This window comes from Mytilus galloprovincialis, chromosome 9 (assembly GCF_965363235.1).
Source record: "Mytilus galloprovincialis chromosome 9, xbMytGall1.hap1.1, whole genome shotgun sequence".
Taxonomy (NCBI): Eukaryota; Metazoa; Mollusca; class Bivalvia; order Mytilida; family Mytilidae; genus Mytilus; species Mytilus galloprovincialis.
In genome coordinates this window covers 59820294-59838310 of record NC_134846.1, presented here as the reverse complement: position 1 = coordinate 59838310, position 18017 = coordinate 59820294, and the positions used below count along the sequence as shown (strand labels likewise).

The 18017-nt window shown below is 34.9% G+C and overlaps 1 protein-coding gene across 1 annotated transcript; it reads left to right on the top strand.

Moving 5' to 3' along the window:
- Positions 1-6714: 6714 nt before the first annotated feature.
- Positions 6715-8982, top strand: LOC143045463 (uncharacterized). Its single transcript, XM_076217981.1, has one exon. The coding sequence runs from the start codon at positions 6782-6784 to the stop codon at positions 8780-8782; it is 2001 nt and encodes a 666-aa protein (XP_076074096.1). The 5' UTR covers positions 6715-6781; the 3' UTR covers positions 8783-8982.
- The last annotated feature ends 9035 nt before the right edge of the window (positions 8983-18017 follow it).

The window sequence follows — 18017 nt, the reverse complement described above, 5'->3', positions numbered from 1 at the left end:
AGGACGGACAGTGTCGGACGTGACTTCAAATCCAGCAAATTCTACAATATCTTGACCGAATATGAACTTCTCAGGATTAAGAGTGATGCCATGACGACCACAAATATCGAGCCATTGTACAGCTTGAAAAAAGCTTTCCTCAATTGAATCAGCCCAAAGGAGGACGTCATCGACACATTTGGTTTTGTTTGGAATGTCGGCAACAATTTCATCATACCGTCTTGTATAGGTGTCGCCTGAAGCTATATAACCTTGTGGGGCCGTCTTGTAACGATATCTGCCCCAGGGTGTTATGAAGGTAGTCAGATGGCGATCCGCTTCAGGAATTGGCACACTATGATAGCTGTTCCAGGCGTCAAAAACGGGTTTCCTCTTTCCATTCGGTACTGATCTAGCCTGGTGAAAAGGCGAAGGCGTATGGTGTGTTTCACGTGTTGCATGCACATTAAGGGGTTGAAAATCAACAGTGCGACGTGGTTTTCTATTTTTCTTGGCACAAACGACCATTCTATGGCACCATGTGACAGGTTCCCCAACTGGAACAGGTTCCAATACGCCAAGTCGGACGTCTTGATCAAGACCAGCTTTGACTTCCTCTTTCCAGTGGATTGGTACTGGAACTGGAGTGTGATGAGCCACAGGTTCAGCTTCGGGATCCATCATCAATCGCATTGGTGGTCCATCCATCAGTGGCAATGGCTGGTGATCACAGGTATTGAAGGTACTAGATTTATAATAGTCCATAAAAAATTGTTTTATTTTTTCTAGGTTATCTGCAGTTGCTGGATAAGGTAAGTTCCTTGGCATTTGAGGCGGCAGCTTCCGTTGAGGACAGATACAGGTGGTATCTAGGCTGTTAACACTTCCGATGTTGTGTGTACTGTTATGAGAGTTCTCAGTACCGGGAGTTTGTTGCGTATCATCAATTTCACCAATTGTTGGAAAACTGTCAGATATCATTCGAAGAGCAATGCAAGCTTCTCTGCTGATAAATAGCTTATCAGAGTTGTCAGTTACATATGTCATTTGTCTCGTTTCGACATGTCTGCCTTGATCATCTTTGCCTGAAATGCGGAGTATGGTTGCACCAAGAATCGTGATACCTTTGTTGTTGGCAGCATGCATTTTCATATTGACGGGGATTAATTCAGTCTGATTTATTCCTAGTCGATGGATGACCTTGATACCGGCAAGGCAGCTCTGGCATCCTGTATCCGCCATGGCAGAGATTGCAACAGTATTTGTTCTTTTTGTCATATTGAAACCAAATGCTTCATAATCAATCTAATTAAAAACCGATCTCTCATCGCTCCTGTTTCTGATATGTCGCGTGGGACAATTTCGTCGTAAATAAAATGAGTTGCATCCCCTTGCCTTACGTTAAACTTCCAAGATCGTGGAAGACTCAATTTCATTGGTCGAAAAAGACACACCTACGAGGTCACTCACATGTGACCTCAAAGCGGGTTTCGTTAGATCTCCCACGCGACATATCAGAAACAGGAGCGATGAGAGATCGGTTTTTAATTAGATTGCTTCATAATCTTCCGGTAATATCCTTAAAACAAGGTTGACGAAAGGTTGTGATTGCCATGCCTTGCTGATCCAGGTATCTGACAGATTATCATTAAGATGATGGTTTATGGATAGCGTTCTGCCATTTATTTTATGTGAATCGCTGGATATGCTGCACAGTGAATTAAAAACAGCACCTTCACAATCGTCTGTATTATGAGTAGCTGTACCAGTTTTTGATTTTTCCTTGCTCCTACAAACCTTTTCAAAGTGGTGTTCACAGTTGCAGTATCCACACTTATGGCCATATGCAGGGCAATCTGATTTACGGAGACGAGCTGTCGCACTTTTGCCGTGTCCCTTTTTACCACAATATGTACAAACTTCATTTTTGTCCCTCACGGCTGTCTGTTTTTTTCTTTTTGTCTCTTTTTATAAGAGCTGCTAGCTGCTTGAACTGTTTGAGAATCGAGTAATCTAGATGCAGAACGTTTCCCTGAATCTTTTGCTTCAACGAATTGATTGACTTCTTCAAGGGTCATGTCTTGGTTTTTGTCACCGAGGAGATCTAGTTGGATTTCTGGATCGGAAATACCTCGTGCAAGAACGTTCCGAATAATGGTGTCTGTATAGTTCACATCTGTGTTACAAGTAGGGCATTGTATGAAGAATTTGCAAACACCGGCTTGTCCTCGCAAACGTACACAAAGGCTACGCACTGGTTCGTCACGGTCTTGGCGCATATTATGAAGTGTGATTCTGGCCACCATCGTATTTTCTTCACGAACAGCAAGTTTCTTGATTGCGGCTAACACTTCTTGTACAGGTTTGTTCGTTAGACTACCCCCTGCTGATCGTGTCAAGTCATTGCGTAGCTGCTCATAGCAGCATTCTAGAAGCTGAACTACCTTGTCACGGCCGGCAATTTTCGTTGCTTCAACATAATCGGACCACCGTGATTCAAAATATGCCCATTCCTCACTAGTTCCAGCTGTTGATATAACCGGTCTTTTCACTTTTTCTACTTTCGCTGCTGTGACTGGTCCCGGAGCGTGTGTTGTACTATGAACAGTGATGAGTACAGCTACGATTGCTGCATCAAGATCGTCAGTGACATATTCACATCATGGTATTGGACACTGTACTGCAGGCATTGTCGTATAAGTGTTGTTCCTCACAGGTTTTCAGTAATTACTGTCCGTGGTCATAAATAAGAACAATGTCTATTTATTCATACAAGTCTTTAATGTATAACAATGACCACGGTCATCTGTAATGAAACATAAAACAGTATTAGCAATAATAGGCACAGTTCAGTCCATATTTATAAGTAACAAATGTACGTAGGCAATTATAACCCTCTAACAATGGCTTCCATTTCTACGATTGTGAAAATGAACTGGCGTAATGGAGGAATGTTGCTACATAGAATTCGAAAGTCAACAATTAGGACGCTGAAAATATCGTATGTCATAAAGTTAGGTTGTCACACAAACCTATTGTAAATTTAAAGATGTAAGATATAAGGCAAACATTACTGTATCTGTTGAATCATTTATCATATTCAATGGGTTAGATGCGTTTCGCGTTTTTCAAACAATCTTTTAAATATTAGTATGCGACTTGGGGCACGAGGGAGGGCATCATCAAGTTTAATGATTATGTTAGATTCTAGTCATGAAGCTTCTCCATGATGAAATAAAAGAATAAGTCTGCAAGAAGAACAGCAGGTTGGTTTCAGTTTTTTATACGACCGCAAAAATTGAAAATATTTTGATCGTATATTGGTATCACGTTGGCGTCGTCCGTCGTCATCGTCGTCGTCGTCCGAAGACATTTGGTTTTCGCACTTTAACTTTAGACAGAGTAAATATAAATCTATGAAATTTAAACACAAGGTTTATGACCATGAAAGGAAGGTTGGGATTGGTTTTGGGAGTTTTGGTCCCAACAGTTTAGGAATTAGGGGCCAAAAAGGGCCCAAATAAGCATTTTCTTGGTTTTCGCACTATAACTTTAGTTTAAGTAAATAGAAGTCTATGAAATTTTGACACAAGGTTTATGACCACAAAAGGAAGGTTGGGATTGATTTTGGGAGTTTTATTCCCATCAGTTTAGGAATTATGGGACAAAAAAGGGCCCAAATAAGTATTATTCTTGGTTTTCGCACAATAACTTTCACTCACTCATCACTCATCTTCTTCGTGCCTGTCAGCACATAAGGCCTCAACCTCGTAAGCCTAGGCCGGCATTCGATCTAGGGGAATGGAACCTCAACTACAAATCCACTGGCCCTCCAGGTTAGGGGGTTAAGCACAAGACTAACTATCTCGTCTCACAAAAAAAAACTCTAGTTACGGAAACCACACAATAACTTTAGTATAAGTAAATAGAAATCAATGAAATTTAAACACAAGGTTTATGGACACAAAAGAAAGGTAGGGATAGATTTTGGGAGTTGAGGTCCCATCAGTTTAGGAAAAAGGGGCCCAAATAAGCATTTTTCTTGGTTTTCGCACCATAACTTTAGTATAAGTAAATAGAAATCTAGGAAATTTAAACACAAGGTTTATGACCATAAAACGGAAGGTAGGGATTAATTTTTGGAGTTTTGGTCCCAACAGTTTAGGAAAAAAAATTAAACTTTGTTTGATTTCATCAAAAATTGAATGATTGGGGTTCTTTGATATGCCGAATCTAACTGTGTATGTAGATTCTTAATTTTTGGTCCCGTTTTCAAATTGTTCTACATTAAGGTCCAAAGGGTCCAAAATTAAACTAAGTTTGATTTTCACAAAAATTGAATCCTTGGGGTTCTTTGATATGCTGAATCTAAACATGTACTTAGATTTTTGATTATTGGCCCAGTTTTCAAGTTGGTCCAAACCGGGGTCCAAAATTGTTTGATATCAACAAAAATTGAATCCTTGGGGTTCTTTGATATGCTGTATCTAAACATGTATTTAAATTTTTGATTTTAGGCCCAGTTTTCAAGTTGTTCCAAATTGGGGTCCAAAATTATTCTTTGTTTGATTTCAACAAAAATTGTATATATGGGGTTCTTTGATATATGCTTAATCTAACCATGTATTTAGATTTTTGATGTTTGGGCCCGGTTATCAAATTGGTCCACATTGAGGTCTAAAGGGTCCAAAATTGAACTTTATTTGATTTCATCAAAAATTGAATTCCTGGGGTTCTTTGATATGCTGAATCTAACCATGTTCTAGTATTTAGATTTTGGATATTGGACCATAATAGGTAATGTCCAATTATTAAAATTTAAAGTTTTTAAGTTTAAGTTCTTAGACCACATTCATAATGTGTCAGAAACCTGTGTTGTGTCAACTATTTAATCCCTAGAAGGGGTTTTGAAGGAGATTCAGAATATATTTTTTAACTTCTTATGGAAAGGAAAACCTGATAAAGTGAAAAGGGCAGTGATAATTACCGAACACTGTGATGGTAGTCTTAAGATGCCTAATATTTATTATTTTTGCTATAGAGTAAAAATGTCTTGGCTGTATAAATTATTAGATCCCCAAAATTACTCTCCTTGGAAAGTCTTGCTACTTAGTTATATACAAAAATTGGGGGGGGGGACAAGATTTTACACTTAAGTCAAGAAGGTTTACTTTATTTAGCAGAAAAAGTTAATCCATTTTGGCATGATATCCTGGTAAATTTTTCCAAGTTAAAAAATAAGCTTCAAGCTGAAAACAATACTGAAATTTTGACCCAGTCCATATAGCTGGATTCGAACATCAAAATGGATGGCAAGATGATTTTGAGGTTCAAATATGTTGAAAATAGTATATTCTTCATTAATGATCTGATGTCAGATAATAATACATTATTCTCATTTGATGAATTTAAAAAAAAGTATGATATCAATACTAATTTTGTAGAATTTTATAGTATTTTAAGTGCGATTCCAAAAAGATGGAAAAGTATAATAGAAGGTAGTTCAAAACTGGAAATTATTGAAAATAAATTAATAGATAAAGTTAAAAGGGAACCAAAATCTTGTAAATTTTTCTATACATTATTTTTGGAGGATAATAAAGTATTATCTTTATCTTCCCGTGAAAAATGGGAAAGAGATTTAAATATGCAGATTGAGGATTGGAATGCTGTTTATTCCATGCCCTTCATTATAACCAGAAACTCTTTTTTGCAAAACTTTCAATTTAAGATTGTTCATAGGATTCTACCATGTAATTCATTTTTATTGAAATGTAAATTAAAAGAAACTGAACTTTGTACTTTTTGTTCAGAATTTAAAGAAAATATTTTTCACATTTTTTGGGAATGTAATGTATCACAAAACTTCTGGCTATCCGTTATAGATTGGATTAAAAATTATGGCATTCTCCTGCCTTTCAGTGCAAAAGAAGTCATGTTAGGTGTGTCTGAGGATTTTGTTAACAGTAAAACAGTTAACAATATTTTGTTGCTATTCAAATATTATATATACAAATGTAGATGTAAGAACATATCCCCCACAAAATATGGTGGGGTAGAATATTTAAAATATTGGATTAATATAGAAAAATACTCTGTATGTTTCTTAACCCCTGTACAAAAAGTAAAAATGGATCAGAAATGGCATATGTTAGAAGCAGCTTTTATTTAATTTATTTGATTAATTAACAAAATCTTTTTGTAATATTTATATATATATCTTATTATATCCATATGACTTAATTGATTTATCAAGTATTACTTTATTTTTAAAATGTGTATCGAATACTGTAGTATGTAATTTCACATGTTTCATCATCAAAAATAAAATAATTACAAAAAAAACTATTTAATCACAATCCAAATTCAGAGCTGTATCAAGCTTGAATGTTGTGTCCATACTTTCCCCAATGTTCGGGGTTCGAACTCTGCGGTCGTATAAAGCTGCGCCCTGCTGAGCATCTGGTTTGGTTGTAAAATATGTCCTCCAAACGTAACAAATATGTTGTCAACCAAGAAATCAAGCATATATTAATAATGCCAGTAATAGTGTAAACAGGTAAAGTTTTGTAAACGAATTGATCTACTGTTGATTATTTTATTGACCTAACTTTTTGTTTATTATACGATCATTATGGTAGTAAAACCAAAAATGCCAGTTCTACAATGCAATTAGAATTTCGTGCAAGCAATATACGTCAGTACTTTGATTATATCCATTTTAATCTCCATTTTATTTTTAGCGATCATATGAATAGTCTCGTGATAACGGAAGTAAATTAGAAGTATTGGTTTTAACAATATGGCGCTATCCAGACAAGATCAGACAGAATTAATGAGTTGTCAAATCTGTTATGAAACCTTCAAAATACCAAAAATATTACCATGCTTACATACCTTCTGTGAACAATGTATACACGAGTTCATAATATCAACTGGACGCAAAAAAGAACCACATTCGAGAAAAGAGTTTAGTTGTCCTACTTGCAAAACTCTTGTCAAGCCAACAGATGCAAAGTCGGATATTGATAAATGGGCTGCTAACCTGCCTCATAATGTAAGCATACAAGAAATGCTTGATATGTCTAATGGAGAAAACAAAAAGTGCAGTGCTTGCAAACGACATGATGAAATATCAGAGGCAAAGTTCTGGTGTGAAATATGCGAAGAAGCTTTCTGTGAAAAATGTAATGATATGCATAGTCGTATGAAACTTTCTGCTTCGCATAATGTAATTCCTGTTGAAGAAGTTGCTTCCTTTAGCTACGGAATGGTTGTTAATGCGATATCTGAACATTGCTCTGTTCATCCGTCAAATTTAGTAGACGTGTTTTGTTGTGATCATAAAATTATTTGTTGTGGTTCCTGTGTGTCTACGAAGCACAGAAGATGTAAAAGAGTAATGACTATTGCAAGCCTTATGACAAGTGGCAAATATATGTCTCTCCCATTGAAGATAACCGAAATTAAGCAAGCGATAGAAAGTCTTATAAAGGAAAAAGATCAAGAAAAAGCTGATATCAAACTCGCAACAGAAGACACAGAAGAAGAAGCGAAAGAATTTCTCGAACAACTTAAATGTAAGCTTGATAACTTGTTTGATACATTTGCGAAACAACTACACATGTTCCGCGATGAAAAATATACGAGTTTTAATGTACGAATGCGGCTACTAGAACAGTTTGTTAAGAATCTAGATCATTGGATCCGTTCGATTGAAGTTGTTGAAAAATTTGGAACCAAGACACAGTTGTTCATTCTTGTGGAGAATATAAAGCACCATATTGCATCGAATGTAAGCGAAATCTCCCGAGTTAACCAGAGCGACACATTGGTAGATTTAAGCTTTCAAAAAAAAGGCATCTTCAGCCAGCTTGAGACTTGTGAGACCATGGTAGAAATTGGAACGTTTAAAACATTCGAGAGTCCTATATTTGGTCAGATGATTGGTATTTACAAGTGCTGTGCAGGCTTAGGCTTAAATTGTTATCCCAAATTTAAAAATGCGTACGTAACGTTTGTTAAAAGTATTTGTATCACAGGTTCAAAGTTTTCCTGTGGTGTATGTATAGATGAAAAATATATGGTAGTTGGAGATGCTAGACCACAAAAAAAACTGTACATCATTGAAAAACATTCAGGTTATATCGTCAGCACCACAGATATCCATGGAGATGTCAAACGTTTATGCTATGATAAAAAGTCGAAGCAGCTATTTATATCATGTTATAGTGAAGAATTATACAAAGCAGACGTTAAAGCTGAAGAAATAATTAAAGTAACAAAAATGCCTTTCAATGAAGATCACGTTGGTGCATTGTTTAGTTCAAACAACGACGTGTATGTCGTTGTGAACAGAGCAATTAAGAAATTCAGTATAAATGCCGATTCAGACGATATGACTACATGTTTTTACACTAACACAGAATGTGGTCTAAACGGAATGAACGTGATAGGGAAATATATTGTCTTCACAACAGCAGACAACGAGATCAAGTGTTCAACATTACAGGGAAAGAGAAAATTTTGCTATAAAAACGATGAACTGGAAAGTCCTAAATGTATTGCTGTATTGTCTTCCGGATTGACTTTAGTTGTTGACAGAGCAAATAGCGGGTCATTACATCTGCTTTCAGAAGATGGATTAAAACACCGAAGATTACTGGAAAAGTTTGATAATGTTAACAATCCAGCTGATATTTGGTTAGATGGCAACGAAGAACTCGTATACGTTGCAGGTGGAAAGTACATTGATACATACAGAATAGTCGCCGATCAACAAAATGATAGTACGGTAGCCTAGCTTTTAACTCAGACATGTATAAATGAACCTCAGTTGATGAATAAAAAAACAATCTATGGTGGGGATACCAAAAATTTCTTTTTTTAAACGTTCTAATTTTATTTTATTTTTTTGTACACTTTTGCTACCTTTCTTAAACAAACTGTAGGATAACTAAGTTATTACAAAAAACGACATCTTCAGTAAAGACATGAATGACTTGTGTCTTTTCTTGTCATCTGAGGGAATGGCCATTTCAAATATAAAAGGATAAGAGAGAGTAGAAAGGCACATTCAAACTCATAAGTCGAAAATACACTGACAACCCCATAGCTTAAAAAAACTGGACACACAGACAAACAAAATTACACAAAACACAACATAGAAACTTAATACTGAGCAACACAAGAGTAGGTAGATCCTGCTCCACATGTGGCACCCCGACCGTTGTGTTGCTCATGTTAGTACGACTCAGTAATAAGTTTAATTCGGTAGGTCACATTCGAGGAAAATGATGGGGTTGTAGTTACGACTATTGGAATATATTCGCTATCATCTGAGGGATGATTTCAACTTCACCACTTGCAACCCTTGGTTTTTTAAAGCTTCTTTGTAAGGCAACAACCCTTTTTCTAGGAAAACCAAGCCCTAGAATATCGTATCAACTAGGAGATATATATTCCATATGAAGGCGGTGCTGGATGTTGGAATGTTTCTGCATAGAAATGGAAAATTCACAATTTGGAAGTTGAAAAATCTTATTTTTGCGAAAAGTTTTGTTTTCAACCGACCCTAATTATAAGTTTATACATATAAGTTAAGATATGAGGCAGACTAAATTGGATCTGTTGGGTCCGTTATATCCATTTCGATGGGATAGATGCATTCAACGTCGTCACCTTTTTTTTTAATTATACAGCGAGAGAGCATCATCTTCATAGCGTAATGTAAAGTTAAAGGATACTGCTAACTTCTTGTCTTTCTTCCTATGAAATTTCTTTATGAAGTGTCAAAGATTTTGTCAATCAAGAAATCGAGCATCTTGATAATGTCAGTTTCAGAGAATTTTTGATTTGCTTGTTTCTACGTTTGCAAGTCTTTTTTAAGAAACAAAGCAAGACCAACTTTTTCAATTTGTCTTTTAGTTTGGAATGGGGAATACTTGTGAAAAGTGTAAAAGAGCCTGATGTTTTAATGGCTATTGCAAGATAAGAGAGTTTTTAGATTGTATGTAATCTAATACTAGTAGATCTTTAGATTTTTTTAGTATCCACATCTGATCCACGCCACCTCTATAATAGGTAGGTTCACAATATCTTTAAAGCCTATCTTTGATTGCTGATAAAATTGATGTTAACAATTTAGAAAGGTTTCGCGGAGCACTTGGAAGACCATGCAATATAACATTGTTTGTAAGGACACTTATATAGTTTATGTCTTCAACACAAAGATGGAAGATCAAGTTCTTCATCTTTGGTTGAAATCCAAAAGGAACATACCGTAGAACAGACCTATGATAATCCCGGATTTCCTCTTTGTGTCCTGGGGTATATGTTGAGTTTCCAAGTGAATTCTCAACACATAATTTATGCAATTTGTAATGTGATTTACACACATCAACGATCTTGTCACTCTGTGGTCTGTCACTGGATTTATCTGTGGGGACGGCAACATATTTGTCAACGTGGTAGGACAAGTGTTTTGTATCATTTTGGTCTTTAAGATTGATGAATCATGGGTATGTGACTGTCTGGGCATTCATTTTCTTGATTCTTATTTTTATCAACGACGTCAGTGCTTTCGGAAAGAGAAATAGAACAAAAGAATCGAGGCTCTTTGTAAGAGAAGGCGATAAATGCTTACTGTAATGTTTACTATAGTAACAGAAAATTTAAAAGTGAATAGAAACAAAAAAAAATGACAATTTCCTCTTCAATTACGAAGTGTTTTATTTTAAAAACACCAATTGCCTAAGGTTTCAATTTATCTATTACATAGTTAAGCAGAACAATTATATATCAAGTCGACGACATGGGTATCTATCAAGTTGGATGTAGAAAATGCATAACCTCCGATTGTTTTTTGAAAACATTACCATGGGCAGAGAACATATCATTCTATTAGTTCAGTAATTTTCGTATCTGCCCTTCCATTATCAAGAAAAAATGCAAAAAATGGGTAACAATTGTATCTAATAGAGAAAATAAAGTGCACCTTTTATGTTAGGGCGTGTTTGAGTTGAATATTTTGTCTGGAAAACGTACAAAGCAAGAATATTTGATACATCATCTCGCTTCAGATTCTGTCATTTTTATATATCAAAGCTACAGGTTGACTTTATAACATAAAACAATCACAGTACTAAAAGATGAAATATATGGGTCAAGTGAAATACATATCTAATGAATCATAAAAACAGAGTAGGTGTGTTCGAATAGCTATTTTTTTACTTAAAGTACTTGACAACAGTCTTTCAAGTTGGTTATGAAAATGCATATCTTCGTGAAAAAAAAAATAATTTGTGTGTGATAACTAAGGTTTATAGTCTTCAACCACTAAAAAAATCTAGTCTGCCCTTCCACGAAATATTTAATTAGAATTTTTTTTAATGTTTATGAATTTTCAAAAATTCCAACCGACAACTGATTAGACAATAGTTTTAAGCTGAATCTATGCAGACAAGAACATTAACTGATGTTCATTAGCTAGTATATACATTTGTCTTTCAAAATACAACTGACATATAAGGATCGTAATGGTGCTATGTGAATGAATTTATCGGGTTTCAAGAGCTAAACTGGCAGCGCGTCATCCCTACAATGGCTTCCATTTCTACGATTGTGAAAATTAAGTGGCGTACTGGGGAAATAATTTTGACGAAGTAGAATCCTGACTGTTTAAATAAAAGCTGATTTTTTTTAAATCCATACTCTAACAAAAATCACATGAACTCTTGATTTGGAAAGTTGTCATGATTTCAGCAAAAGTCGGGTAATCTAAAGGGTACTAATGCAACCAGTTAAACGGTATGAAAAGAATATTGGATGATCTTGGATCACACTTGAAGAAACTGGTAAAAATGACAATTTACCATTCTTTCATCATGTCAAACCTAAGTTTCTGTTCACTCACATGGTATTTTTGTAGCGAGCGCAAAACCCCTAAAAAATAAAAAACTGCAAGAACGAGCGCTCAGATTCATCTACAATGATTACAATAACTCATATGAACAATTACTTGAAAAATCTAAACTACCAACACATAAAATCAGATGCATGAGAACCATGGCATTATAAACCTACAAAATTTTGACAAAACCCAGTGCAGAGTTCTTACACAATATATTTAGATTTTAAAGACAACTCATATTATTTCAGATATAAACTCGCAGTTGAATTACCACAACCTGGAGTTACAAGAGAGGGACGAAAGATACCAGAGGAACAGTCAAACTCATTAATCGAAAAAAAAAAAATGAAAAAGACAAACAGACAAACAGACAAACAATAGTACACATAACACAACATAGAAAACTAAAGAATAAGCAACACGAACCTCACCAAAAACTAGGGGTGATCTCAGGTGCTCCGGAAGGGTACGCAGATCCTGCTCCACATGTGGCACCCGTTGTGTTGCTCATGTTATAACAAATCCGGTAATTAGTCTATGTCGGTGGATCACATTCATGAAAGGAAAGGGGATTGTAGTTACGACGTAAGGAACATATCCGATATCATTTGTGAAACGGTTATTTCATAACGGTCAACCAACTCGTGATGGCGTCCGTAAAATTTACGAAGGGATGATTTCAACTTCACCATTTGGAACTCTTGGTTTAATAGCTTCCTTGTGAGCAGCAACCCTCTATCAAGAAAATCATGATAGGAAATGCAAGCACGGAAATATCGTATCAATTGGGAGATATATACCCCGTATGCAGGTGCTGATGGAATGTTGCTACTTAGAAATGGAAAGTTCAGAATTGGGAAGCTGAAATCATCTCTTTTGTCGTAAAGTTTTGTTTTCAACCGACCCTCATTGTCAATTTAGTCAAGATATGAGGCAGACTTAACTGTATCTGTTTTATCCTTTATCTCTAGTTCGATGGGATAGATGCGTTCAACATAGTCACCAAATTTTGAATTATTTAGTAAAAGAACATCATCTATAAAGCTGAAAGTAGATTTAAAGGATATTGCTAACTTCTGATCTTTCTTCCTAAGAAATTACTGTATGAAATTAGCCTCAAAATAATAAAAAAACAAGTCGGCAAGACGAGGGACACAATTGGTTCCCATTGCAATGCCGACAGTCTTGAAAAACACGTCCTCCGAACGTAACAAATATGTGGTCAATCAAGAAATCAAGCATCTTGATAATGTCCGTTTCAGTGAATATGTTGTTTGAATCAGAGTGATCCTTTATAAAGTAGGATTTATCCTTCCTTAAGACAAGATACTTGTATCTACGTTGGCCATTCCTATTTATGAAACAAAGCAATACCAACTCTTTCAATTTGTCTTTTAGTTTGGAATGTGGAATACTTGTGTAAAGTGAAGAAAAGTCAAATGTTTTAATACTATTGCAAGATGAAAGAGAGTTAGATTGTATGTACTCTAAAAGATCATTGGAATTTTTAAGTATACAGTCTGATTCACGCCACCTCTAGAATAGGCAGTTTCACAATAACTTTGAAGCCCGTCTTTGATTGCTGATAAAATAGATGTTAATAATTGAAAAAGAAGTTTCGTGGAGCACTTGGAAGACCCAGCAATATACCGTTGTTTGTAAGGACACTTATGTAGTTTAGGTATCCAATACAGTGATGTGGGAAGATCCAGTTCTCCATCTTTGGTTGAAATTCCAAAGAAACATAGAATAGACCTATGATTATCCAGGATTTCCTCTTTGGTAATTGTCGTGAGGGTATATGTTGAGTTTCCAAGTGAATTGTCAATACCTAATTCGTTTATCAAGCAGTAAATGTAATGAGTTTTACACACAAAAACTATGTTGTTTGGGGCTTTATCTGCGGGGACAACAACATATTTGTCATGGAGGTAGGATAAGTGTTTTGTGCAATGAAAGACCCATTCAGTTTCTTAATTCTGATTTGTATCAACGACCTCACAGCCTTAATCCATTCGGAAAGAGTGTCTACGTCTTCCTTCTCGCGCTTAGCCTATGGCCTGGCATAATCCTCGACTGAATCCATCAACATTTTGAAGTTGTATTTCCAATTGATGGATTTAGGCTTACGATATTTCGGTATGACAAAAGGAGTTTTAGCTTTGAGGCAGCAAAGTTGTGGAACTCACTGTCTAACCATGCAAGGAGCCTCTCAACTTTGGAACAGTTCAAACATTTTATTTCAACATGGTGTTCTTCAGAAAACTGCTTCTGTAGCTCGTGTAGACAATAACTTTGTTTGCTGTCTCACAGCTGGAATCTTCTGGCCCTGTGTTCTGTTTATTGTTTATTGTTTGCTTTTGTTTTATTTATTTGCTTAACTTTTGTTTTTGTGCCAGTTAAAGCAAAATGTGTGTTTTTTTTTTCTTTTAGCTTGCTTGCTTGCTTTGATTTATGCATGTTTGCTTAGCTATTATATTATGCATGTGTTTTTATTTGTATGTGTAGTTTGTCAAATGTGTTTATAATTTGTTATTTGTTTTAAATATCAAGTCGGTTAAGAGCTTAATTCATCTTTAATTCATGTTTATCTGTTGAATTGTACATAGCATGCCCGACTCTAAATAAGATTTAGTTATTTAACGTCGGGCCTCAAACAGTAATTTTTGGAAAAAAATTTAACGTGATTCATCAGTCGATTTTCAGCGCTAAAAGTTTTGAATCAGTGACAGGTTCAAGTGGGGGCATAAGATACAGGGAACATGGAAATCTGCATAAAATGTAAAAAAAAAAATATTACCACTGCAAACAATTACGTACGCCGGCCCCGTTTTCATCGAAACTTGTATCCTCCCATCAGTAAAATCTTAGCCATAGTACGTATAGCAAGATCAAATTTTTGCAAACGGCGGGTTTTTTTTTTTAGAATATGCTTCATATATATACGTGGGTGATTTAACCACAAGTTTTCCAAAGAATAAATTATTTTGTCAGTTTAAATTTTTTTTAACAATGACAATATTTCAAACGCAATTCCATTTTTATAGTCCTGTCATGATTAAAAAAAAAAAAAAGCCAGTAACACCATTACAAACTCAATCCTAATTTAATATTTTTGTACGGGTCTATAAAAAAACTATCATATTTGAGATTTTTTTCCGACCGGTGATAATGCACTGTACACGCCGAGGCGTATTTAAGGATAGATGCCCTACCCCATTTGTTCACGGTGAGAAAAAAATGGTTGATTAATTAGGTAACCACTTAAGCAAGACAAAGCGGGTCCCCTTTTATGGCAGTCAGTGCCACCTATTTAAATTTCTAGATCCGCCACTGATAATTAAGTCACAATAAATCCGTCACTTTTTGTGATGATGAACTATACATGTGACGGACAGTTTATATTTTGTTCGTGGTGGCCGTGTCCTTGTGTGCTGTCGTTAATTCATGGGAGGTGTATCGTGTTATTTAGCGGTTTACACTTTTTTAATATTACTATAAAATTATTTATTTATGCATTTCTTTCTTCTGAGAGTTTTTGTGTTTGTTTGTACTGTATTCCTGACACGTAGCGTTGTCATTTTTGCGGAAAAAATAAGCGGGAGGTTCGGCTAATTTCTATTATTCCGTTGTTATTCTCTTATAAAAGAGGGACGAAAGATACCGGAGGAAAGTTCAAATTCATAGATTGAAAATTAACTGACAACGCCATAGCTAAAAAAAGAGAAACAGACTAATAAGAGTACAGAGGACACAACATAGAAAACTAAAGACTAAGCAACACGAACCCTACCAAAAACTGGGGGTGATCTCAGGTGCTCCGGAATGCTGCCCGTAAGCAGATCCTGCTCCACATGTGGCAACCGTCGTGTTGCTTATGATATTACAAATTCGGTTAATAGTCTATTTCGGTAGGTCACATTATAATTGATTTGATTGCCTCGATTTCAAAAATTATTTTACCCGGATTTGTTTTTGCTTAATCTAATTATGACCATTGAACAGCGGTATACCATATACTGCTGCTTACTTTACTCACAGGCACTTAATTGTCTCAGAAATTATTCTTCTTAATTTTCCTTAATATAACACTGTTATATTAAGATATATATAGCAGAACATTCTGAGACAGGTGCCTGTGCATTCAGACGACGACGACGGACGGGGCCCGAAGCACTGTGGGCTAAAAAAAAAAAACAATGTCTTCTACAGGATTATATTTTGAAAGATAAGAGTACAAATGCAATGTATGATACAACACATTTTATTTTTGCACTAAAAATTATTGATAGATATTGTTTTTTTATATAAATATCATGATTCGTTTTTTTTTTTTTAATATATTCTCTACATCATTTTAAAGGGGTACTAGCTACGAGATATATAAAAAATCTAAAGTTTGATTTTTTTTTTGGTTCAATCAATAGTGAAATAACAATTCGCTTTTTGCAGCCAAAAAGGGTCAATTTTGTCAAACTACGCTAAGAAACATTGATAATTAGTAATTCACTTGCAAGTGAATGAGTCGACCTCTTTAAATCCGTATTCATGTGAACTTCAATTTAACTCCTAGCTAGAGATTGACAACGCATGCATTGTACGTGTACTGGTTATTTGAAGAAAAAGAATGTCAACAATGAAAGTGAAACTACGGTAAATCATTGATTACTAATTCGATGCACATACAATCATTCTTATACGGTTAAAAGCAACGAGAAACATTTATTTTTAATCTATGAAATAAAATCAAACAGACCTAAAATAATCCAATTGCACGTGTTGGTTTAATCTGTTCATATCTTTATTTATGTTTACATCGCTTATATGGTCATCTGAGGTCAAATTGATAGTTAATTAGATGGCGTCTGGACTAAAATACACACGAATTATCTACCCCATGCTCTGTAAACTGTTTATTTTAGACTTTTGATAGTTTGGATAAATGTTTTACATTGTTATAAATCAAATATGAGAATTTGAGTCAAATCGGTGACCATGAATTTGACAGTTAGTGCCCCTTTAAATACCAAGGTTTATATAGTATGAAGTCTAAAATAACAAAAACTTGCACTTAGCGATATCACTTTTATATAAAAGATTTAAGATTTAAATAAGCTACATATGTCTATATATATATATTTATCATATACTTAGACTAAATAACATATAAATTTTACCGTATGATAATAGCATTAAATTGACGTAAATTCCATATTTTTCGTATTGGTGCTTAGCGGGCTGATATGAAAAGTTTATCACATGCTTCGATTGTTATCACATGCCTTTCCGTAACGTTATCACATGGCATTCCGGTAATACTCGGCCAATTCCGGAAAATACACCTCAATGCTACGTTTTCAGTGAAAAACATTACAAAGTAGTGTACAAAACAATTATTTGAATACTGGAAAGTATATTGTTTAAAATAATAAAAAAAAAAATTAAAAAAAAAAAAAATATTTAATAAATGCATTTTTTAAGTTTTTCTTAAACATAATTTAGAAAGTTTCCTTAAAAGGTTGACTTTTCCAAACAATGATCATTAGGTATATTGTTGAATTATTTTTTGCCGATTCGTCCATATTAAAAATGTTTGTTTTCTCTCTCTCTGTTGAGTCATATGATAGAAAGATTTCATATTGCATGTATCAAATTTGGGCCCGACGGCCGTGAACTTTTTTACTCTTTAAACTTCGGGAACCACATAAAAGGATCAATATGTCAATCTGTTATTTTTCTCTACCGTTGAAGCATATGATAAAAAGATCATAACATGTCATTTTTCATATCGCATGTATTATCAGCCCTCGGTCAATATCAGCCCTCGAGCCGTGCGGCTCTTGGGCTGATATTGAACCTAGGGCTGATAATACATGCGATATGAAAAATGCCATGTAATAATCTGATAATATGATATGGACATATGTAGCATATTTAAATCTTAAATCTTTGATATAAAAGCACATACAGATATTCACAGTATTTTTGTCTGCAGCACTTAACACAAAACTTGATAAGTTTTGTTTATCATGGTGTTTTTTTTTGTGTTGTTGTTTAAAATTAAAAGATATACGTGATATTACTATGTTATTCAAGTTAGAAGGGACGGGGTGCACAAAACCTTTAA